The sequence below is a fragment of the Orycteropus afer genome, unplaced genomic scaffold, assembly GCF_000298275.1.
Source record: "Orycteropus afer afer isolate SDZICR_OR568_19922 unplaced genomic scaffold, OryAfe1.0 scaffold00046, whole genome shotgun sequence".
Taxonomy (NCBI): domain Eukaryota; kingdom Metazoa; phylum Chordata; class Mammalia; order Tubulidentata; family Orycteropodidae; genus Orycteropus; species Orycteropus afer.
Window position 1 is genome coordinate 2,896,754 of NW_006921633.1, and position 26,356 is coordinate 2,923,109.

At 40.1% G+C, this 26,356-nt stretch overlaps 1 protein-coding gene across 1 annotated transcript in view; it reads right to left on the bottom strand.

The window, feature by feature from the left end:
- The window catches only part of EFEMP1 (EGF containing fibulin extracellular matrix protein 1), a 75,356-nt gene extending 51,271 nt beyond the window's left edge, over positions 1–24,085 (bottom strand). Inside the window, exons 1-3 of the mRNA XM_007938013.1 lie at positions 24,005–24,085; positions 19,369–19,417; positions 18,788–19,204 (exon numbers count right to left, since the gene is read on the bottom strand). Of these exons, the coding sequence (XP_007936204.1) occupies positions 18,788–19,204; positions 19,369–19,417; positions 24,005–24,085 (547 nt within the window). The remainder of the gene's footprint in view (positions 1–18,787; positions 19,205–19,368; positions 19,418–24,004) is intronic.
- Between the last annotated feature and the right edge of the window lie 2,271 nt (positions 24,086–26,356).

Consider the following 26,356-nt stretch of genomic DNA (forward strand, 5'->3'; position numbering starts at 1 on the left):
TGAACCGCCAGCCTTCTGGTTAGTAGTCAAGTGCCTTAGGCACTATGCTACCAGAGCCCCTGTCTTACTTCATTAATGCTCTCTTATTTAAAAAAAAAAAAAAAAAAAGCCATTACCTTGCTTCTTATCAAGATACCTACTCCTTAGGACTATAGAGGGGAGCTCTGGTGGCATAGTGCCTAAGCCATTTGACTTCTAACCAGAAGGACGGCAGTTCAAACCCACTAGCCACTCCTCGGAAAGAAGATTGGGTAATTGTGTGAATTTATTGCTTCTTAATTTTCAACTCTTGCACAGCCTATTTACTGTAACCTTAGGTTATGTTCAGTGCATGCCTTCTATAGACTTTGAGGCAAAAGATGTAAATTTATTTAAAAGTAAAGATGACGATTCTAGGAGCTGACTTTAGAATAGACTACAAAAAGACATGATCAAAAGAGAACATGAGGATTTCTGTGGGAGAGGTGGAGAACATTTTCTCCAATTCCCTAACAGACATACAGATATTGCAGATTTCTAGGACAGAAGTTAACATAAAGTGAGAGCAGTGTTTATTAAATTTCTCTTATTTAACAGGCATGTGGGTACAAGTTAATCTGCAAAAGTAAGAGAGTCTGTGTGCTTGCGCATAATGTTTTTGTTTCATGGGTATTTGTAGAGGGAAATAAAGGAGTATTTAAATAAAAATGTTTCTTAAGCTCAAAGGCTATAGCTATAATTATTTAGGAGTGGTTTGGGAGGAGATGAGTACCATTTTAGAAGTCCCAAGTCAATGAAGAAGAAAAGGTGCTCAGACTTACTTTAAAGGTGTTAGAAGCAGCCAGGTTCTTCTTTTGGACAGTACTTTGCCTTTGCTAGCCACACCCGTCCGGCTGTGTATCTGAATGAATCATCCTGTCTCCTGCACTGCTGAGGGGGAGAGTGGTGGTGGTGGTGCATTTTGCTTTTAGCTCATATTTTGTTTTTCGAAAATCATTTAAAATTCAAGATTTTACTGTAATGGTTTGGTTGAAGTCAATTCAGAGGGGACTTTAATTACAGATTGTGGCAGGCAGCTTCTGAGATGGCTCCCAGTGATCAGAGCCTCTTGGTATTAATGCCCTTGAGTGAGGGTTGGGCCTCATGACTTGCTTCTAATGAACAGAAAATGGCAAAAGGGATAGGTTGTCACTTCCATAATTACTTCACAAAAGATTGATTTAACTTATTCGCACTCTGTAGCTGGTAGCCTCTCTTGCCTCCTTGCTTGCATACTCTAAAGAAGCAAGCTGCTATGTGGGGAGATACTCTGAGGAGAGGCTCATGTGGCAAGGGCCCGGAGAAAATAGAGCTGATGAGGGACTGAGGCAGGAGGTGCCAGCAATCACTTGAGAGTAGGAAGTGAATCCTTCCCAGTTGAGCCTTGAAATGACTATAGCTTTGTGAGACTACAAAGTCAGAGGTACCAGCTAAGTTATACCCAGATTCCTGACTCAGAGACACTGTGAGATAATGTGTTTTTGTTTACGAAGTTTTGGGGTCACTTGTTAATGTAGCAACAGTAAGTAGTACGTAGCCTTCCTTATGGTTTCTTTGTGATGTATAACAATGCATAAGCTAAAACAAGACCCACTGCTTTGACTGTAAATCTGGTTTGGGTCTGAGGGTGAAAAAATATCACAAAATGTGAAATGAACACATTCTTAGACCTAAATGGATTATTTGCTGAGAGGTACTAATAACCTCAATGGAGTCAGAAGACATTAATTCAAAATGAAGAAAATAATAAAGACCCTGCTATACTTAGTGAAGGCACTTTTGCATTTTAAGAGTTTATATTAATATATACAAAAATAAATTTACTGTGCACAAAAATAACAACAACTCATTTTGGAGCTAGGATTACAATGGAGCCTTGAGTTGTGGCATGGACCACAATAATTACCCATGTCAGTGCTTGGGGAAAAGACTGAGTGATTGACTTTTAAAGCTTCAGTCATTTGGTCCAGATTTTTAGCAAACAACCGGTACTAGGTGTGAACTATTTTGTCAATACAGCTCCAAGTCATTAGAGCTGTCTGGCTTTTTGTTTCTGAGTCATTAATGCTATTATGATCACAGAATGCACCTGGATTCTTCCCAGGGCAGATTTTAACTTGCCTTGGTATGTTTTCCTGATAAAAATGCCAGCCAAAAGTCAAAGAAGAACTCCTATCAGTAGAAACAGTTTAGATGCATGGCATGTATCAGTCAAGAACAATATGGTGACTGCACCTCCAAGGCTTATAACCTAGGTTGAGTGCTCTCTCTCCTTCTCTCTCTGTTTTTCTTCTTAAATTATTTCAAATAAGAGCTGGAAGGGACTATTTTTAATTTTAACAGCTGAGAACACTGAAGCCCAGAGATGAACTAAAAATACAGTTAAAGAGTCACTTAGGGGAAGACCCAGATGAGAACCTGTGATAGTTGGAGCTGTGTGTCAACTTGGCTGGACCCCAATTCTGTGTGGTTGTTCCCATGATGGGATCAGATGACTGTGTTCTGAGTGGCCAGTCTGCCCAAGGGGAGTTTCCCTAGGGGTGTGGCCTGCTTCCAAGATATCCAGGGACATCTGGGAAAAGACACATTCTTTGAGGGATTGGAACCCTGGTGTGTGGACTACAGACTTCCGTGAGTGAGCAGCCCACCGCTCGGCCTGGAGATCTTGGATTCGTCTTTTGTTGGAGTCAACAACCAGTGTGCCTGCCAGCCTTGAATCTCTCGGCCTCCTGCGCTTACGAAAGCTAAAGCGGCCACCAGCCCATCTCCTCCAGAGACTTGGACTTGTCGGCTGGGACTTGTCAGCTTCTATACGCTTGTAAGCCATATTCCTAAGATAAATTTCTCTCTCTCTCTCTCTCTCTCTCTCTATATATATATATATATACACTTTGCTGGTTTTTGTGTTTCTCTAGAGAACCCAGTCTAACACAGAACCTATGCCCCTTTCTTAGTCTGATGGAGTTTGATCAATTTTGACTGCCAAAGACTAATGTCTGGAATCCTCCTCAGTATTCGATCATAAAAAGATTCTCCTGAAGAAAATTATGTTGATTAGTAAGCAAGGGAAGTATCTGTGTATCATAACCAGCCAAAAACCAAACCAAACTCACTGCCATCGAGTACACTCCAACTCATAGTGACCCCCTTTAGGTTTCTAAGGTTTCTGGTGGCATAGTGCCTATGGCATTTGACTACTAATCAGAAGGCTGGCAGTTCAAACCCACCAGCCACTCCTCAGAAGGAATATTAAGCAATCTACTTCAGTAGAGATACCACCTCAGAAACGCAAGGAGGGGTCGCTGTGAGTCAGGAATGACTCCACAGCAGTGAGTTTGTTTTTTTTTTTGTTTTGTTTTTTTTTTGGTTTTGGGTTTCTGAGGCGGTAAATCTTTACGGGAGTGGATTGCCCAGTCTTCCTTCAGTGGAGTGGCTGGTGGGTTTGAACGGGCATCATAATCACAGCTGTTACAATGTAAATTTATATTGCAGAAATAGAGTATTTAGTCAAACACCAAAACCAAACCCACTGCCATGAAGTGATTCTGACTCATAGCGACCCTAAAGGGCAGAGAACTTCCCCATAGAGTTTCCAAGGCTGTAAATCTTTACAGAAGCAGACTGCCACATTTTCCTACAATAGAACAGCTGGCAGGGTCGAACCACTGATCTTTTGGTTAGCATTCAAGTGCTTTAACCACTGTACAACCCAGGAGGAAAATACCTTTTGAAAAATCACCACACACAAATTTGATTCTACCAGATTTTACTACTGTAGAAAATTACAAATGAATAATTATTAGACATATCAGCTTCTGTGGGAAGCACAAATTGTCTGGTAGTGGAAAATAGGCTCTTTATACATGTACTTTATTTTCTGGCTGCTTGAAGTGTGGTCCATGGACCAGCAGCATCAATATAATCTGCAAGCTTGTTAGAAACATGTATTATGGGGCCTCATCCCATATGTGGGATTTGACTGCTAACCAGAAGGCTGGCAGTTCAAACCCACCAGCCACTCCTTGGAAGGAAGGTTGGGCAATCTACTTCCATAGTGATACTGCCTCAGAAACCCAAGGGGGGGTTGCTATGAGTTGGATCCGACTACATGGCAGTGGGTTTTGGGTATCCCATACATACTAAAACTGAATTGCTATTTTATTAAGATCCCCAGGTAATTCATATATTCATCAATATTTGAGAAATACTGGTCTATAGTACATAGCATATAGCATAATCTCAAAAACATTTCCAACTATCAAATTCCAAATTTAAAGACTTCCTTAGCCAATTTTGTAAAAACAGAAAAACTGATTATTTAGGTCTCACCTTTTTCTTTTTTTCTTTGTCAATGTTTTAAGGAAAATGTGATTTATATATATATACACATATATGTGCAGGTTGTTGTTAATTGTTGTCGAGTTGATTCTGACTTACAGTGACCACATGTGTGCAGACTGCGTCATAGAGTCATTAATGCTGTGACCTTTCAGAAGCGGATCGCCAGGGCTTACCGAGGCACTTTGGGGTGGGCTGAACTGCTCACATTTTGTCTAGTAGTCCAAGGCTTAACCATTTGAGCTACCCAAGGTCAGTCGTTTGGTCTGTCTATATGTCTGTCTCTCTAAATACATACTGTATGAGATATTTCAGCAGGGCCTATTTTCCCTCAGTAAAGTCCTGTGATCTCTCATTGTTCTCTATTCTCTTATCTTGTTCCCTTTATTTCCTTTCTAGTCCCATTCCTCATCTCTTTTCTCTGCTTCTCTTCCCCTCTTAAAATTGCTGCTGTCTCTCAGGGCAAGTTGTTATTGCTGTAGTTATGGGCCATCGAGTCAGACCCGACTCATAGCAACCCCTCCTTGGGTTTCTGAGGCAGTATCACTATGGAAGTAGATTGCCCAACCTTCCTTCCAAGGAGTGGCTGGTGGGTTTGAACCGCCAGCCTTCTGGTTAGCAGTCTAGTGCCTTAGGCACTACACTACCAGCTCCTGAAAAGAAGACTATGGCTCAGTTGTTTGCTCTGTTTTGCTTTTTCTCCACACATGTATGAATCCAGTACTTCCTCCTCCTGACTTATATTCCCTCCATTTTTGCTTTGTCCTTAGTTGACTGATTTGCATACCTGAGGGGTATGTGATGGTAGAAGGTGGTGTTGGGGGTGAAGGGGTTTGTGTTGTTTCTACTTGAGTTGCTCATCAGAGGAGCCATGAATATCCCACAAGAAGCTTCTCTGCTTCAACCTAATAATATGGGGAATATATTTTTTAAATGGATCAATGGCCAAGCAATACTCTGGTCATGAATTTTCAGTGACTGCAGTTACCCACGAGTGTCTTTGTGGTTACGAGGTTTACCTAACTGTGACAGAGAATAAGAGAAATTAGTTTTTGCTTCTAAGGGAGAGTGGTCTCTTCCTGCTGAATAATAACTTTGACATAATAGTGATGTGTCATCTACTAGAATGATTAAGAACTTTAGGCGCTCCAAGTCAACTGCAAACATTTGGTCTGAATTTGAATCTCCACTGACTCTTCTCCTATTTGAGATTTACCCTGAGGAATAGGCAGGCCGTGGCGTGCAGTTAGTTTTATGCACTTATGAGGATCTTTACTGGATTTTTAAGGTCTTGAAAACATTCAAAACACTTTTCATATTTAATCAAGCAACTCATGCAATGTTCCTCATTGAGATGTTATTTGCTTTTGTCACTATAAACTACTCCCTTAATCTGATATCAGAAACGATGTATTTAAAAAAGAAAACATGCAGCTAAAACCATTTTTTAATAGATTCATAATATGGTAATGTGTAACTCTGCCTATTCTTGACTTTGATATTATAACCGTATTTTCCAATAACTCTTTAAAACTCTTTATTAGAAAGAAGTGGATTGTGCCTGGCTACCATTACTGAAAATTTTGATAAAAAATTCTACAGAAGAATGCTAATCAAAAAGAAAATGCAGAACACAATTTCAAATTACTATGGAATTTGAAACTTTGTGGAGCCTATTCTTTACTTGTGTTTGACTGGAATTTTCTGCCTTGCTTGTTGAGTGGAATTTTCTTCCAGGTTGCCTCCTGACTGTCTAATTTACCAAAGCAGAATGAAAGAGCCTGGGGACTCAATGCCAGTCCCAGAGAAGTTACTATTTAAGTCCTAGATGACTTAAACAAGAGCAATTCTGATCTGCTCCTTTCTGGAGCCACAGAGGCTACAGAAACCTCTGAAACTATTGTGCTGAGATAATCTCGAAACCTTAAACCAAATGATAGTTTAGCTTAATTAAACCAAATAATACATTAACTTAGTTAGCGGAAGAATGTTGTCCCTGAGCAGCATGCTCTTTGAAGAGCTATCTATATAGGATCAAATGGACAACAACAACTTGAAAGGTTAGCTGGGAAGCTTAGAGGGCAGTGAGTTTATGTTAATGGTGGAGGAATAATTTGGAAAACCTGACAAATTCCTTGTGGTTGAGTCAATTCCGACCTATAGGGACCCTCTAGGACAGAGTAGAACTGCCCCATAGGATTTTTAAGGCTATAATCTTTATGGAAAGAGAATGCCACATTAGGGTGGGAATGTTTGCACAACTCAAAGAATGTCTTCACTGTCAATGAATTGTACATGTAGAATCGATGCATGTCTAGGTGTGTATATTCAACAACAAAAACAAACAAACACGACTCTCTATTAGAACTTTAATACTGTTTGTAACCAGGTTCGTATAGTGGTAAGCAAATAGCCCAAGCTCTTTGGTATTCTGAGAACGTATTCAGGATACTAACCATCTATGATAGCTTGGTTTATAGGAAACTATTGCCCTGGCATGCTTACACAATCAATTTTCTGTTTGCATTGAAAAATCAATAAGAAGAATTTTCAGTTTACTTAGACTTGAACTCTAATTTCCAATGCTTTTGCGATATAAAACATTTTTTTTTTTTCCCTCCCTCCTTTAAATCAGCTATTCACCAAAGAATCTTTCCTGGTCTTTCAGATCTATCATTAAGTGCTTAAATTGCACCACACTTAAATTTCCTTCTTTCATTTAGCTTTCCTTTATCATTAGCTTCTTTTCAATCACTAAAGAAGGGCAGTCATACCGGTGAAATTCAGAACAAAGCCCTGCCTCTTTCCTGGGGTTCTGAAATGCCTTGCACCAGCTTGTGTCCCAGGACTTTTTCTTCTCTGGCTACCTCCCTGGATTAGAATTCTGATATGACAGGTCATGAACTGTTTCTACAAAAAGGACTCACAGCTTTTCCTGGAAAAGTTGAATTCACCATGAATGACTGGAATATTTTGCCTTGCTTGTTGAGTGGAATTTTATTCCAGGTTGCCTCCTGACTATATAATTTACCAAAGTCTGAAGAATGACAGAGCCTGGGGATTCAATGCCAGTCCCAGATAAGTTATTATTTTCTAACCCACTCTTAAGATGGTTTATCTAAAAAGCTAAAAGGTTTATTTTGCTAAAAATTTAGTGGCTTAGTATAGAATAAATACATAGGTGGGTCAGGATAGAATCCAGGCACATATTAAGAGAAATTACTAACACCGTGATCATAGTACTATAGAACCATAAGATAATAAAGCCTTGGTGGTAACATCTTTATGGTCTTGCTTCTATTTTGTTGACCCTTTCTGTACAAAGCTTAATGAAATTCTTTGCTGAACAAATAGTTCAGTAGCTGTCCAAGGTGCCCTATTGTGTTAGGTAAACATGTGAATTTAGAAAGCAGTTTACATGGTTGATTTTATAGGGAATAATGGACAGGGACTATACTCCAAGTCACTTTGGAAGCTTCATCAGCTTTGATGAGTTTAATTTGGTATATGTTACTATCTCACCAAAAATAATAGTGTGTGTACGTGTGTGTGTATCTGGGGGTGTATGTTTGTGTATGCATGTGTGAGTGTAAACAGCTGGAACAAACTGATCTAGGCAAGAAAGTAGGCAGTTAGACTGCATAGGTAGGTTTCAAGGCATCTTTTAACCTCTCTTGGGATATTCATTTCTTTTTGGATAAGGGATCTTTTGATGTCACAAACTACTCAGAAAAAAAAAAAAAAGAAAAGAAAGAAAGAAACATGAATAAAGTAGGAAAACCATCTTACACAATAGTATCCCTTTGGATCTGAAATTATAAAAAGCAGTGATTAGAATTCATTGATGGGCTTTGCAAAGTTGAATGAAGCCAAACCAAAAAACCAAACTCACTGCTATGGAGTCAGACCCGACTCATAGCGATCCCTCCTTGGATTTCTGAGGCGGTATCACTACAGAAGTAGATTGCCCAACCTTCCTTCTGAGGAGTGGCTGGTGGATTTGAACAGCCAGCCTTCTGGTTAGCACTGAAATGCCTTAGGCACTATGCCACTAGAGCTCCCTTGAATTAAGCCAGATTCCCAAATAGCTCACATTTTTAGGAGAATAATTAAAGAGGATGAATTCTCTAAGAAGCCTTGTCAAATAAAAAACAATTCTGAGGACTAAGAACAGACTGAAACAACAGAATTTATACTGTAACACTGTAAAAATTTACCACCTCAGAAACCCAATGGGGTCACTATGAGTTGGAATCTACTCAATGACAGGTTTTTTTTTTTTTTTAAGTTTTATGCAACTTAAGGGGCTGTGATAGCATGATGCCTACAACATTTGACTGCTAACCAGAATGTTGGCAGTTCAACCCCCAGCCACTCCATGGAAGGAAGATGGGACCATCTACTTCCATAAAGATTTACTGCCTTGGAAACCCAGTGGGGTTTACTATGAGTCAGGGTTGACTTAATCGCAATGAGTTTGGTTTTTTCATATGAAACTTTGATATATTAAAAAATATTAGAATATTAAGTTTTTAGTGAATAGGAAAAATGTTAATGGCAATTTAATGGTATACTCATTTTCTGAGTGTATGTATGAGAGGAGGACTTTGCTGCAAAATATTTCCCTAGTGAAATCTAACTAATTGCAACTGAATAAAATATATCCTAATCTAGGTTGTAATAAATTTGGTCTTCAGGATGGACCCTAAATAGAAACCGCTTGATTTGTTTCCCACTTTGAGTGATGTTCCATGGCTTCATTCAAGGAAGCAGAATTAGATTCCTTCTAGCCTCATGGGCACCCACCACCTGCTGGTCAGTGAAGGCTTGTATGTTGCTATGATTCTAAGCAGGTTTCAGTGGAGTTTCTAGACTAGGAAGAAAGGTCTGTTGATGTGCTTCCAAAAGTCAGCCAATGAAATACCCTATGGCTCACAATGGTCCAATCTGCAGCCAATTATGGGGACGGTGCTGCACTTCATTCCACTGTGCACAGGGTCACCATGAGTTGGGGGCCAATGGCATGGCAGCTAACAAGAAACACATACAACTGTTTGGAATACAAAACTTATTTCACCACAGTCCCTGGAGCTTTCTGAGATTTAACTATATGCAAAAGATAGTTAAGACTCTTGTCTTGATTCTCACTTTAGCTGGGCACATATAAATCAATATACAAAGCCTTTATAGTTGCCTTTAGTCCATTTCATACTTCACTTCTATATCATCTAAGGGCCAAATGCAAATGAGTTGCTTGCTCTTCAGGGACCCTTAGTAAAGTTCTTTCTTCCAGGGACCCTGGGATCCTTACTTTTCTAGCATCTCACCTCTTTCTACCTCAGGACTAGATCAGAACTGCTCCTGTTTAAGTCATCTAACTGTATGTAACTTTCCTGGCTCTGCCCTTTAGCATTTGAACAAAATTGTTTTTAAAAGCATAATTTCTGGCCTGAAGTCCAGGGAAATGTCCAAGATGAATTGCTTTGATCCCTTCATCCTGTCTTATTCTTACTTCACAGAGTTTCTTCACAGAATCAGTGAGCTCACATAAATATTTGCCAGTTTGATGATATTCTTACTTCACCTATCATCAATATTATTATCTCCCCAGCTCAACTGTATTTTCATTATTAATCACTAGATTTCGGAGGAACGATATTTTTGATACAGAGATGTATTCACTGGTTACATGAATTTTCATAAATAAAAAAGAATTCTTGTCTTGCTGTAGGAATAATGGCAACCTGTTTATTCACCAGGGATTATAAAAAAATCTAATCATCCAGGAGTAAAGAATAGGTTTTATGACTCCTTTTTTTTTTCAAGTAGCTAAAGGTTAAAATGAGAGCAAGGTTATCTAAGATTTCCATTATTAATATGATGGAATAGCCTCTTTCAATAACTACTCATAGACCACTCTGAAATTTGATAAAATTTATACTTGGAAAATATACACATGTGATGCCCAGTAGGTCACTTTAAAGGATGGTTTTAGAACTCAGAATAAACTTTCAGTGTGAGTTCTCTGATGTTAAAAACAAACAAAAACATTTACTGGATGCCTACTCAAAAATCAGTACACATGATTTTCAGTACAACAGTTCAGAGAGACATTTCAACAGAGCTGGCTGAGCACATCTGTATTCTGCTGGGGGAGGTTACTGAGGATGGAACCAGTGACAGCTGTTTGTTGTGCAGTGTCAGCATCATTGTACTTTCTGGTTTGATCTTCCCATCTTTACCTCATTAGCATTCCTATCAGCAGGATACTTCTTCTAGGGGATTCTCATGGGAAACCACTCTTGGATAGAAGGAACATGGATGCAATTTTGCTTCTCACTTGTCCAACTTGGCTACAGGATGGATACTTTTTCTTTTGTTTGGATCTTAATCTCCTTCATCAGACCTCCAACCTCTCATAAGTCTCTTCTAAATAACCCCATGTAGCCGAGGAAGGAAATGGACTTTTGTCCTCAACCACATTTCTGGGACCTATTTTCTTTTTTGTCCAAATATGGGCTGGAGTTAAGTTATGGTGCTACCTGTGTCATGTACTAGTTTACTTCCACTTTTGGCAGTTTGTCATGTATTTGTGATGTCCCGTGTGCAACTTTATTGAATTGCTATTTGGTTCTTTTACTGTTATTTTATATCATGATTAGTGACACCAAGTTCCCTAAGAACTGTGACCATACCTTACTTATACTGTGATTCTATCAAAGTGCCTTACAAAATAAAAGTGTTCAGGAATTCATATCTACTTATTGAATTTACTGAACCCTAGCTGAATGGTTTGTGTCCTCTTTGATCAGTTTCACTCATGATGTTGCCTGGTCACCCTTGGATCAATACAGTTTTATATTTATTTGAAATGTAGCTCAAGTTTTAGAATTAGATTTTGGCTAAACATCTACTTTTTTAGTCTATTTAGTACACAATTACATGGCATTGAGTGTCTCTCTGTCCTTTTTAATCTGTGGTCATATGAAATTGACAGCAATAAGCTATCCATACTGCTGCCAAAACCTTGGCACTTAGCTCCTCTTTCATGTCATTTCTTCACTTCATGTTTATTAAATGTCTACAAATCATTTAGGTTTAAGCTACACTTCTGCAATTGTGGCTAAATGCTTACAAAGACAGCCATCTTCTCCTGCCAACGTTTGAATGCAGTTTTCTTGATCAGCTTTATTTTCAAGTGTGCAATTTGCAGTTACCTCCTGGAAAAAGCAGCATGCTAATGAATTTCAGATGTGGTATGAATTACTTATTTGTACATTCGTGCAAAATCAAACACATTTGGGACAAATTTTGTTTACTCCTTGGTTTCAAAGTATGAAACTGTGCCAGTGATTCAACAAGTGCAAAGGCAATCCTTACAAAAGGGGCCACTTGTTGATTTCAGAAAATATAGCTTGACATTCTTTGCTGGAATAAGAAATAATGAGCCAGTACCAGTGCACATTCCTGAAGTTACCCAGGCCTGCAATTCTACTCTAATCTGCTTCTTTTTGCTTCTATGGGAAAAGGGAAATTCATTCTACAGATTAAGTGTTAATTAGTTTTAACAAGATTCCCCTTGTCTTTGATGGGAGGCAAAATCTTTAATCAAGTTTAAATGAAATAGAAGACACTTTTTGAATACTCTTCAAATATCTGATGATGCAGTCTAAATGGAATGAGATGGTCAACTGTGCATCGGAAAGTGGAAGGGTCCCATATCTCTGTGATAACTGAAAGACACTTTGAGGCCACAGTCAAAGTCAACCAACCTCCTTTCCCTGGCCCTATGTGAACATCCAATGAGCATTTCTTCATCTCACAAGTTTGCACAATGGAACTTCAGTGGGATTTCTACAGAAGGCACAGGTATCACTTAGCACACCACCTACTGATAATTTATGTATGGTCATATTATTTCACATATACAGGTTTTCACACAAAGACAAAGGGCTCCCCTTTCTTGTTTTGTGCCCCCCTTTCCTCCAGATGCCCATGTCATGTCCTTGGTTTAGGGATACTGTCCTAACCAGGACTCATGATCATCCATACTTCGGGATCAGAGTATTAGTGCAATTATAAGAAAGGTAAGAGAAATTAAACAGAAATACTATTCAACTTTAGAAGCAGAATATATAGGCACATAATTCTGGTGTTTTCTCTTCACTACTTCTCATATTCCATGTAAAGATTTCTGACCTTGTCCCAAGACTTTTATAGCTCAATGCAGTTTCCTGAAGTGAAGATGAGTTAAGGCATTTTTCTCAAACTTGAGGAGGCATGAAAACCACTTGGTGGAATTGTGATAAAACACAGATTGCTGGGCCCCACCTCCAGAGTTGCTGATTTACTAGGTCTGGGGTGGAGCCCAGGAATTTGCATCTCTAACAGGTTCCCAAGTGATTCTGATGCTGCTGGTCCAGGGATACCCTTCGAAAACCACTGACTGAGCTAGCTATATGGCATATTTTGCTATGGAAGTAAGACTTTTCATACAGACCTTCCACTTCTTCCACCTTGTTGTTGTTGTTATACGCCGTCGAGTCAGACCCGACTCATAGCGACCTCTCCTTGGGTTTCTGAGGCAGTATCACTACAGAAGTAGATTGCCCCATCTTCCTTCCGAGGAGGACTGGTGGGTTTGAACCGCCAGCCTTCTGGTTAGCAGTCAAGTGCCTTAGCCACTGTGCTACCAGAGCTAGAGCTCCCTCTTCCACCTTAAACAGCTATAATTCTATTTTTATGAAGAAATTTTAAGAACACTTTCTGATTGTTCATGACTCAGATACATACTTCTTAACAACTGTATATTAAAAATGAACTTTAAATGCATTAGAAATTCAATGGCTGTAGTATTTTGAAAAGCAAACTATGAAATAATACTAGATTTTTTTTTTCAGGAGGGAATAAATCACCTGTATTACATTGCATCAGCTTACTTAAAATGTAATTAAGTTTTCCAGAAAATGTATTTAAGTTTTCCCTACAAAGTCAACTTGTATCCATTTATATGGTATTAGAGAATTTTTAGGTACTCAAAGGCCATTAACAGCTAAAAACAATGACCAGCTGTAAGCAGGGCAAAGGCTGATTTGGTTTTCTGTTTGAAGTATTTTTTTTCCTGTTAATATCATAATTTACTCAATTATAGTCTTCTTTTTGCAAAAATATCTACTTTCTGAGATCACAGTTCTTTGCGGGACTGTATAATTATATGTAACAAAAATTAAGCATTTGCACACAAAACTATCTGAAGCAGCCAGAGACCCTAATGGCATTAGTGAGGATCAACAAAGGGGCAGTGTCTGAGCTGTTTGGTAATGACAATGCCAGGTATGCTAAACCATTTGGTTACACTATAATTTATAAATCCTCTTTTGGCTATGAGATCATTTAAGTTGCAAATGAAAGAAGTCAAAAGAAAGACATCCCTAGCATTTAAGAAGCTGCACAAGTTAGTTCAAGTTTCTCTCTTTTTTTTTTTTTAAAGGTAGATATGTATAGATAATACCTTCTTTCTTTTTCAAAACAGTAGTTTAGTTATCCTTATGTAAATATGCAATTTATAAAGAAATGCGCAGAAGATAATAAATGGTCCCAGGAGTATAGAACTTTTCAACCCTAAGTATAATTTACTTGTTCCTTTAGTTTTTATAAATAGTTTCCCCTTTCCCCCCAGCTTTTTGGTTACCCTTGTGTCACAGCTAATAATAATTAAAAAAAAAAAAAATCCATGAAAAACAGCCAATAATTGAAGAAAATTCAAATTTTTAGCAGACTGAAATATTTATCCTTGATTCCTGTCTATGTCAATTTGGCCATGTGGTGAAACTTCTCTGAGCAGACATATTAAAAGATGAGCTAACTCTGGTATGACATGTATCTAAGTATGTAGGTGCTAATGTCTAGGTATCCTACATATGTTAAGACTAGAACAATGTGGAAACGTGATCAGCTACTGATAAACTAGCAGAGGGGGTTTGGACAACTGCAAATAAAGACCCTGTCCAACTACTTAAAAAGCAATACAGTTTGTTTTTAAAAATTCAAAACAATTTTTTTTTTAAAAAGTCTCACTGGACTTTCTCCTGATAGCATGGTTGAAGCATTGGGACTTTCTTGTTCTTGGTTGCCAGGCGCAGGAAACTTGGTCATGGGGGTGACCAACCATCACTGTTGCCTGGGACTAAAACATTTCCCATGATATAGGAGGGGTTTTCAGTTTTAAAACAAGGACAGGGTCAGGAAGAAAGGTCAATGGAAACTCTAGGATGTTTTTACATTGCTCAGTTATACCTTGTAGACCACAAACCAGGTACCACACTCTGCAGGGACTTAATCAGGTTCATTAAGCATCTACATCAAGTTCATTGTTTGATGGTGAAGTTCCTTTGGCAAGTAAGTAATGATTCCTGCAAATCCTAATCAAGTTTAGTAACAGTTTAACTACCAACTATACAAGACATTCTATGTTTAATTTTTTTAAAGTTCAATTAAATGAACAAATTCCTTTATACTGGGCAATTGATATTTTCTCTTACTTGCCAGCTCCCAAATGATTTTTTTTTCCCCTACAAAAATGAAATTTTTAAAATGTTACATATCATTAAAAAAATCCTTTCTCAGCTTGAACTAGCAATTTCTAACTCTATCTGCTTTAAAGAGGGTTACATAGAGGATGCACAATAAAGATGTAGAAAACAATGGTGAATGTCAATGGGTTATAATATATTTCCCATTCATACAACTTCCTCTTGGTACAGATGATTACCAGCAGAGGCAGATGACATCTTATGGAGAAACAATTAATTTCTAAGTAACAATTACTTTCTAAAACTGTATACATGACTCTGGGTTTGTAATACTGAAATGATCTTCTGGTTCTTTACACCTGTCAAGGACAGCACCTGTCATTTGCAACTCTCAGTGTGTCTGGCTTCCACAACCCTCAGTTGGCAAGTTACCTGAAAAAAATCTGTTTACTCTGACTTGATCTTTAGGCATTATGGTGCATTTTAAACCCCTTGGTTTTGCACAAAATTGAAAAACTCTGGAAAAATAGATGGAAAGGAGTAAACATATCTTGCTTTTATTAAACTGTTAAAGCATGGACAGCAGGTTAAAAGATATTTTTATAAAATAGTATACACTTAAAAATATCTAATGGTATCATTAGGAGCTCTGGTAGCATAGTGCCTAAGGCACTTGACTGTTAACCAGAAGGCTGGCAGTTCAAACCCACCAGCCACTCCTCAGAAGGAAGGTTGGGCAATCTACTTCTGTAGTGGTACTGTCTCGACAACCCAAGGAGGGGTTGCTATGAGTCAGGTCCGACTCGACGGCACATAACAACAACAATGGTATTATTGAAAGTATTAGTAGCCATCTGTGACTTCGAACAGGGCATTCAAAAGCACAAGATATTTTAAGACTGAAATACACTATAGATTTCAGCATTTATACACATACAAAAAATGTCCTTGGTTTTAGGTTATGTGATGATAAACTGTACCTGCTGAAAAATAAATGTGGAAAAAAGAAATAATTTTTATACAAATATGACTCATCTGCAGGCATTCATTTGCTCCAATCCAGCTAACCTGGTAAATGTGTTTGGTTTACTGGGCATAAGTGTGCAGCATTTAAAAGAGAGTGGAGATCTTTATGAAAACAGAAGGCTCCTCAAACTCCACAATGATATCAATAATATGGGTCTTTAGAGCACATTATTGTTTTAAGCACAGGTCCCTGCACTTTCACATTGGTTATAAAACATGATTTTGTGCTGCTGGCCTGGAATGAGAATGTCATACATCTGCAGGCAATTAGAAGAAGCTGGACAGCAAGTGTGATTAGCTCAATAATAAACGGGCACAAGTGTGACTCGATTTATATTAGTCAGATTCCCTAGACAGATTATCCTGTTGTTATCATATGAAATAACCCCCTTTTATCAACAATTAAGTAAATCCATATTTATGGGCACTTTGCAAAATTGTGAGGTGGGAAGAAATCCAACTTAAGCCTAAATCATCCAAAAAACTTCTAAACCTGCTTTCAGTGGCACAGACCCCAATCCCAAATTTTAGAAGTTGGTTGGACTATAAGGAATAGTTTGGGTTGGAAATACCCTGTGTCTAAGCAAACTACAAGTACATATTTAACATCTACCATGAACAAGGCGTTTAATAGTTTTAGCTTAAAAGTAAAAAAAAAAAAAAAAAAAAAAATCCACAGAAGAATTATAAATGTTTTAGTATGTGGAAAATAATGTAATTGTAAGGTAGTCTAAAGCCTTAAATTAAGTACGATTTGATTTTCACTCTTCAAGATATAGTTTCTACCATAATCAATACATGCTACAAGTCTTGAATTTGTTTTATTCTAGAAATTCTTCATTCAGTTCTAGGCATTATTCTATAACCACAATTATCAATGATGGACGTTAAACTACTTTGGGATATGACTCACTCATTTATCTATTTTTTTTCCCAAATATCATTAAAATATCCAACATTTAAAGTACTAAAAGTAATTCTGTATATAAAAATCAATATTTGAGAAACATTTCAGCAAAATTTTCCATATTAGGAAAAACAGCACCAAACTTTTCAATTATATATATAGAATGTATTTAAATAACAGAATTAAAGTCTCAAATAAACACAAGGCATTTTTTATCTATCTATCTATATTTATAACCTCATCACTTTATCTCCTTGACATAATCTTTAAATTAAGTATCAGAACATCAAGCAGATGCTGCAACATTCATCATCAATATTGGAATTCTGACTCATGACAGTAATACAAAACAGATGCTAATATGATGCGCCCTCTGAAAAGGGACACCATCACAGCATGGGCTTGCTCTTGATGTAAGGGTACTTAAAATCTGAACACAAAACATAAAATAATAAAAATCAGAGCACAGTGGGTTTCCTACTTCATTTTATAAGCCATTTATAATCTAGGATCTCTTACACAAAAAGTAAAATGAAACATTTCTCAATGACGACAGCATCCCAGGTGCCCAGGAAATGCTGCTTTCATTAATGTAGAGCTAGATGATCTCAATTGAATCCTCAGTGTGGAGGAACGTTTCCTCCCTCCTCTTCTTCCTTCCTTTCTTGCCCTCTTCTTCACTAATGAGTGGTTGGTGCCATAGAGGCGATTTTCACTCATAGCGACCCCATGTGACAGAGTGTCACTGCCCCACAGGGGTTTCTTGGCTGTAATCTTTATGGAAGCAGACTGCCACCTCTTTCTCCTGCAGATGAGCTGATGAGTTCAAACTGCCAACCTTTCAGTTAGAAGTCAAGTGCTTTAACCAGTGCACCACCAGGGCCCCAGGCCCTTTCTATCAGCCAACTTGTAGCAGGTACTTATGTGGTAGTGAGATGGAGCCCTTAATATGCAGTCTACCTAGTCAGCCCCTGGCAGTAAAGAAAGGAGTCTGGGGCTCCGATGGCTCCATTTCAGTAATATAATCTCTGTACTAGGCAGCTTTTAAAGGGTTTGCTAAAAAGAAAACTGGAAACAAAATCCCTTAGCACCGTCCAGTTAGCCAATATCCTACATGTCTTCAAAGCCTGAGATTCTTATCACTTTGCTAGCTTGAGTCTACAGCTGTTGCGAGAATACACAGTGATGTGTATGTACTCTTTGTGAAAATAAACAGAAAAACTCAGGCAGATAGTGCCATGGTGCAAGTGATAGAAGGGAAATGTGGTCAAATGAGAGCTTTGAAAGAGGGATAAATGTGAGTGAAGGAGACACCCTCAAAAGGTAATAAGAGGCAGGAGCCTCATTTCTTTATTCCTGGATGAAGAAAGTAAGAAGTCAGTGGCAAGTTCAATGAAAAGAAGGCTTGAGAAGCCAAAGGGGGCCACTTATAGAGTAGCTTGACAGCATCATTTCACATTCTAAATGCATAACCTAACTGCTACTTCCTACAGCTGCACTCTGACCTCTGCTTGCCCAGGTTCAGTGACTAGTTCTGCACTGCCCACCTGTGTAACCTCTGGTTCTCAATTTGGCTGCACACTGGAACTGTGAGGGGTGTTTTTTTTTTTTTTTTTTAAATACTGCTGGTGCCTGGAACCCACTCTCAGAAATTGTTATTTAACTCTGTTGGGGTGTGGCTTAGACATTCAGAAGTCTAAACGTTCCCCAAGTGCCTCCAAATATGGGCAGCTAAAGCTGAGAATCGCTGATGAACTCTCTGAGCCAGTTTCTTCATTTGCAAACGGAGGCCAAAAGCAACTACCTTTCAGGATGAATGTGATGATTAAGTATGATAATGCAAGACAAAGCACTTAGCACAATGCCGTGCAAGTGCAAAGAGCTCGATAAATTCGAGCTATTGTCATCCTCACCACGAAGTGTGCTTGGGCAAGAACTTTCTTGTTAGCATAGTAAGTGTGCTTACCTTGGCACACGTTGTGCTCACTCTGCTCGTAGCCTGCTGCACACTGGATGCGGTGAGAGGGGTTGGAGGGAATGCGCTGAGGGTCAGCTGGGTTTCTTCGGATGACAAAGTTATTTCGGCTAGTCTGCACTTCAGGGCCTGCGACTGCAGCAGCACTTGCGACAAAACCACCCCCGGGCATCACTCCACTGGTGGCCATGCCTGTGGCAGCAACTCCTCCAGGAACTGTCCCTGAGGTGGCGGCTGCATTTGCAGCTGCACCTACAGTTTCAGGGGCCACTGGCGTTTCTTGCTGAGGTTGTTCATTATTGACAATAATCTGGGCTGTTTTAGGAAGACAGAGGTATCCTCCATAGTGGTTGACACATTTCATTCCACCTTTGCAAGCGTCTGGGACGATGTCACATTCATCAATATCTGGGGTCAGTAATAAGATAAGTCAGGCATCTTTTTAGAAGGAAAATTGAGCATGCAAATATATACTCACATCGTTTTGGTATAATGCAAGCAGGACAGGAAAAGTGGCACATGCGATGAGGATTGAAAGCCATGCTCAAATGGGAAGACTGAAGGTGGCTCACCTTTGCACTGCTGTCTAACAGGGTCCCACTCATATCCATCTGTACATTGCTGTGAAGAAAACATCAAAGATGGGGCCAGGAAACATTAATTGGTAAATCTTTTCCCTATGGCACCAATCCTTGAGCTTGAGCCCTTGATATATGATGAGATGCGCAGTTTAACACTGTCTGTCTGTTTTTTAATGTCATGTCTGTGCACTTGACAAGTGTGCCTTCTCAATCAGAACTGCCTCAGCACTCAGCACTCCTCTTGTGTTTGGTGCAGTTGCCCATCTCTATTGTCTTAGAATTCATTTCTCTCTGTGTCTACTTGCCCTTTTTCTACATGGTAAATTTTGCCCCCCAAAATTACACTAAATTCCTTTTTTCAACCCTTGACTCTTGTCCTCTCTCTAAATCTTATTAGAGTATTCAAGAGCATGGCTTTCCTTACCATTCCTGTTCAGCTGAGCCTCGCACTTCTCTTTCACACCCTGGCCTGCCTCCTAGCGTCAGTTCCTACAGATCTCATCTGGTTTGAGCACCAAATGAACCATCTACTGATTATCTCCTCATGCCAGACACCACCCTAGGCTCTGGGGATACACAAATAGTGAAGACCTTTTCCTGTCCTCAAGCACAGACCAGGAGAGGATATAGACAGGTAGACAAGTTGGAGCAAGACATCGTATGTCATGACACAACTATGTATACGGACTGAGTGATGGACTCTGTCTGGGACTGGGGTGACCCTGTCGTAGTGGAGGGGAAGGAGATGACAAGTGAATTGGGCCTTGCAGGATAAGCAGATTTTTCCAGGTTGTTGTTGTTGTTGTTGTTATTTGCCGTCGAGTCGGCCCCGACTCATAGCGACCCCTCCTTGGGTTTCCGAGGCAGTATCACTACGGAAGTAGATTGCCCCACCTTCCTTCCGAGGAGTGGCTGGTGGATTTGAACCACCAGCCTTCTGGTTAGCAGTCAAGTGCCTTAGCCACTATGCTACCAGAGCTCCCAAGGATTTTTCCAGGTAGATGTGGGAATTCCAGGAAGAAGGACCATGGTGATTAAAGGTATAAAGTTGTTAAAGAAGGAGCCAGCTTCAGACATTTTAGTGTGGTAGGGTGGGGGTTGAGGTTAGAGAAGTGGGCAGGGCCAAATCCAGGGAGGTCTTTTTTTTTTTTTTTTGAACAAGGAAGAACTGGATACTACCCTGAAGAACAATGATTCGCAAGCTTTATTATGTCTAAGAATCACACTTCTCAGTGTGCTTGTTAAAATGTAGATTCCCGGGCTTACCCAAAAGATCCAATTCTGTAGGTGGGTAGGGGGTTTGGTAATCTGAAATCCTATATAAACACACTCCAGACGATTCTAATATAAGCACGGTGGGCAACCTTTTGAGAAGTATTGCTGTAGTTGGTAATAGGCCACTGAAGAAATTTTAAGCTCAGGACAAAAAACTCGATCAGATATGCATGTGAGAAAGTTCACTGTAAGGAAGATGCTTTGGAAGGACTGAGCAAAAGTTGAATAAACAAGTAAACAAATAAACTGGAATTCTTTTGATAGAGCCAAGTTACTTTGGCACACTACAGATGCTTGATCAGTAAAAGGCTAAATGGAGACAATGAGATCAGTCCACATGCTTTACTGATATCTGACACTTAACCTGATGAAAACTGAACTCATTTTTATCTCCCAAACTAGTTCTTTCTTGTTTCCCCAACACTATCCAAGGAAAGAACACTTTTCTTGGGACCTAGAGTTACAATTTTAACATTAGCGCTGATTTTTCCAATTATTTTACTTTAAGTTCTGCTGACTTTCAGTTCACTCCATATATACCACATTGGTGTAAACCCTTCTGGCCCCACGAGTAGGGAAAATTTCTTTGCTGGTCTCCTTATCTCTGCATTCTGTTCATAGCCTCCATCACAATCTCTCTTCCTCTCTTGTTTATGTCGCTTTTCCATCTAAGAACCCACAATGGCCTGCAGACCTCTCATCTCCCTTTATCACCATAGCTAGCTAGGTTGTCCCCAGTACCTAGCTCCAGTCAATCTGGCCTTATTACCTCCTAGACTTTGTCTTGGTTGTTTCCACTTCCAGCCTTGGATTATGCTACTCCCTCTGACTCAGGTGCCTCCTCAGCTTCTCTGGGTTAATCCAAGGTCATTACTTCCTTTAAGCACCAGCACAAAGTTCCATCTCCTCCAGTGCACCAGTCCTGACACCGATCATCTCCTTGCTTTTCTAATTCTTTAGCAATTTATATAATCTGAATAATAATGTTATTAGTACTTGCTTAGGAACTTTATCGTCTTCAACAATGTCTTTTCAGGGTAAATTCCCTGAGGTTAAGAGTCGAATTTTCTCAGTGAACAAATAAGCTTGAATTCTTTCGATAGTGCTAAGAGTTGCTTATGTACACCACAGACACTTGGCGAGTAAATACCTGAATGGACCCTATCTTTAATGCAGATGGGGAATTTGGGGCTATCTTGTGGATATGAGCCATCCTTCTGAAAAGAATCTTTCAAAACAGGAAAAATGGCAGTTCACTTGAATAATTTGCATGGTAAATAGAGAAGACATGCAGTTAGTTTTAGCATTTAGTTCCAGTACATTCAGTGTGGATTGACTGTTAAACAAAGGTACACTGAATTTAGTTGTTTAGCTACACTGTTGGTTAGCTGGGTAGCCTTAAGCAAATAGATAACCTATCTGATCTTTAGTTCTACTAGTAACAGAAGGAAAATGATGCCACTTACCTCATACTTTGCTGTGAGGATGAAACGAAGTAGTGTCTCCACAGTGTGGGACCCAATAAATAGTTACCTCTTATCCTTTACCCATGAATTACTAGGCATACACAATTAAAAAAGAATACATCTAATCTTAGGCCAAAAAGGGTATCATGTCTGGAAAATCTGTGAACCCATGTGTAGTCTTAAAATTACAGTGTTTAATCATCAGGGAACTTTTCTGCTAAAGATGGGTAAGATCTAGGTGATTAGCAAAGGCAAGGAGGTATGAGATAAGGATTGTAAAAGCAATAAAACCTTCTATTACATGATTCTACAAGTGGTTAAAAACAAACAAACAAACTCACTGCTGTTGAGTCCACTGCGACTCATAGCAACCCCTCCCGTGGGTTTCTGAGAAGGAAGTAGATTGCCCAACCTTCCTTCCAACAAGTGGCTGGTGGATTTGAACTGCCAGCCTTCTGGTTAGCTGTCAAATGCCTTAGAAACTACACCACCAGAGCTCCAAGTGGTTAGCTTATTTAATTTTAGCTCCCTGAAGAAGGTAGTTAAGTTTAGCCTGAATAACAAAATATTTTCATTTGAAAATAAACAACACATGTATTTATTTCTCTTGCTTTATTTATCTTCAGCAGAGGAAGCAACTACATTTAATGTTAACTTAACAAAATATTTACATAAGCTCTATTTAATTTATGGTGCATCTGAACAACATCAAGGGGCATCTGCCAGATGAATATTAACATCCTATGGATAATGTGATATCAAAAAATGAGATAATGTTTGTTATCAGTAATTGACATTAGCTCACTTTTAAGAATTTTATTGCAAAAAAAATTCACATTCTTTAGAGTAGGATTACTTAATTTTAAATTGAGAGCAACTAGAAAAATGTGTTTTTCATATCTGAATGCAGGACAAATGTCATTTGCCTCACAACACTGATTAAAGACTAGGTTAAAACACAAAACTGAGGCACAAACAAACTCACCAACAGTGAAGTAAATTCTGCTCTCCTCTGTTCTCACCACACCCATTCCTGGTAGTGGGAGGGGTCAGGTGATATTGCCAATATTTTATGAAACATTGGCTTGGCCCATGCAAATAATTGATTAATCAATTATTACTTGGAGGTGTCATATGTGCTACTTGTTGTTGTGTGCCACAGAGTCGCCCCAACTCATAGTGACTCCTCCTTGGGCTGCCGAGGCAGTATCACTATGGAAGTAGATTGTCCAACCTTCCTTCTGAGGAGTGGCTGGTGGGTTTGAACTGCCAGCCTTCTGGTTAGCAATCAAGTGCCTTAGGCACTATGCTGCTACCAGAAGTCTACTCACTGCATTTTAAAACCACGTTAGCAAATGAATAGTCTATTTGAGAGGCATTTATTAAGTTATCAGTTACACTATAAATGAGTATACAGCTTTTACAAATCAGTAAAGATGCTTACATGAGAACATAGTCACATGCACAAATCAGTAAATGTGCTGTTATGATGTCTAACATTCTTCATTTACTTCAGTCTTAGTAGACAAGTTTTGGTTTCATCTGCATGCATATAGGAATCCAGGCTTTCTCATTTCTCATATCCACAAGTTTATTGAATGTATTGGGAACATGCAGCTTACTTTGGTTTTAGTTTTAAAAGAGTTCCCTTTTTTGCACAAACCATTATATTTTGGTCCCTATCTCAATTGGTGATCTAAATGAACTTTAGAAAGGACCACGGGCAATTTACAATGAATTCTAAACAAGAGCCATGCTCACGCGCTGTTTAATTTATTACCCTCCACAGAGTACAGCCCATATACACTGGCAGGGGTGGGTAAAGCCTCTCTTGTGTCACAGAATCCCACTGAACCTCACTTATCTCAAATTCCATCACCCCTTACCGTGTACGTGATGGTTTCTTCGGTGTCCTGTGACTTGGCCAGCGCCAGAGTCAGCATAATCAGGAAAAGGGTTCTCAACATTGTGAATCTCAAAGAAAACACAGGACAAACCGATGCTTAGCATCTGCTTCGGGGGAAATAACAAAGCTTTAGCTGTGAAGTAACAAGCAAGGGAGGCAGACCTGGGGAGGCTGAGGTTCCCCGTCCGCAACTTCCAATCTGCTCCCCTCCCCCTCCTCAACCTTCCCGGTTGCCAAACCAGGCACGAGACTATAAAAGCTGCAGAATTGCATTTCATTTTACTCCATCCGGTTGCGCTCAAAATATATAAAGGACATTCAAAAGAGTGCATTTTATACTGCACCTACACAGCAGGCTCCAGAAAGGGGGTGGGAGGCAAAGCTTAGGTAGAAGGTAATCAATTTCAAAGGAACAGTGCTTTTTTTTTTTCTTCTTTTTTCTTTTAGGAGTAGAAGTGGGGCAGCAAATCTTGTACCTCCTTCCAAGTTAAAGCTCTCCCTATGTCCTCACATCCAGCTAGTTAAGTTCTTTGCACAGCTCAGCAGAAATACCTGCAAACCAATATGCATTACCTTGCCATCAAACTTTTGTTAAAACACCAACAAACCTGAAGAGCAATCTCCTCCCAGTTTTAGTACCTGCCCCCCTAGGAGCTCACTCTCACAGACCCCCAGCACACACTCTCAAAGAGACAATTGCACGCTGTTCTCCGAGTGCAGCTTTGTTTAAAAATCTCAGGTTGTTCCGAAGAGTAGCTCAAAGTGCCTGATTCTCTTTGGCCTTTTCAGCCCCTCATACTACACTCCTGGCTAGGGGCTGCCTGGAGTTGGATCACAAGGGACCGCACCGTAGTCCAGGGTACCAGTTTCCCGGCGGCCAGCCTGGCGTTCGCAGGGAGGTGAGGTTCCCTTTCTCAATGTAAGTCAACAGGCAGCAGTCTCCAGAAGTTACTCAGCGCTCCAGCTACTAACCAGCTCCTGCGGAATCCAGGTGCGTTTTAAACCTCTCACAACGGTGGCCTGAAACTTTCAAAACCACGTTTGTGGTCAAAGTCACGCCAACTGGTTATCGGCGCGCTCATACATGCGCATCCCAACAGATGTCACCCGGGTACTCTCACAGGTCGACAGACTGCATTCCGAGATTACGCACCTTTACCTCCCTCTCTGCTAGAGACCCCGCACAGTCCAGGGAAGGTCCCGGTTCTCGGATACGCGCTGTCCTGGGCCCTTCCAGATTACCCCACCTTACCCCCAAACACGCAGATTCGCGGACACTTGACACACTCTTTGAGCCCTCTGCGCTGGGGGCTCCTACCTGCGCAGCCACGCAGCGCTCCCGGCCCAGGCAGCAAGGGGAGTGCGCAGGGGAGAGCAGCCCGGTGGGTCTGAACTGGTGAGGTCTGGCAGCAGCCGCGGCGGCAGGAGGGGGAGGAGAAATGAAGAGAAGGGGGAGGGCGAAGGGGGGCGGAGGAGGGAACTGAGGGAGGCGCAAGGCCTGAGCCAAGTGCCGAAAGCCCGGCAGGAGAGCGCGCGGCGCAGCTGGGTCAGCATCTCCTACTCCAGAGGCCAAGGGCTCTTTCTAAGGTCCCGGGCCTCCCCTCTTTTGCCAGCCCTTTCGCCCTAAATTCCCAGATACGCTGGGGCCCCCGCAGGGCTTTACTTTTTCTGCAGCGGAGAAAGATAAACTGAAAATGGCAGGTTTGGCCTGTGAAGTCCTGGGTTTGAAATCAATCTTGGCGATGCCCTAGACTATTGGGCGCTTACTCATGCCCCGAGGATGGGGAAACCACTCTCCTGGAGAGCTTCTGAGGGTCCTGAAATTTTTCTTTAAATTTTATTTTTACCGAGTAAAAGAATCCTAAACTCCCAAAAACAAACCCACTGTCATCGAGTGGACTCCCACTCACAGCGACCCTATATGACAGAGTAGAACTGCCCCATAGGGTTTCCAAGGCTATAAATCTTTACTGAAGCAGTACTCATCTCTGTCTTCCTCAAAGCAGCTGGTGGGACCTTTTGGTTAGCAGTCAAATTGAACTGGTCCTTTCTCCTTTTCTTTCATATGGTTCTTGGGGGAGGGAAGTCTCCTTCCTCAAGTTGAGAAAGATGAGAATTCATTCATTCATTCGTTCACTATTCATTCATTGAACAAATGCTTGTGAGGTTACTGTGTATTAGCTGTTGTGAAGGGGTCAAGTAGACGTCACATTAACAACATTGTGTGAGGCTGGTGTTTGTTTTAAAGTCCTCTTTTAAAAGCCTTTTTTCTCATCTATAAAGGACCCCTAAAGGTGGAAAAAGCAAAATCAAGCTCACTGCCCTTGAGTTG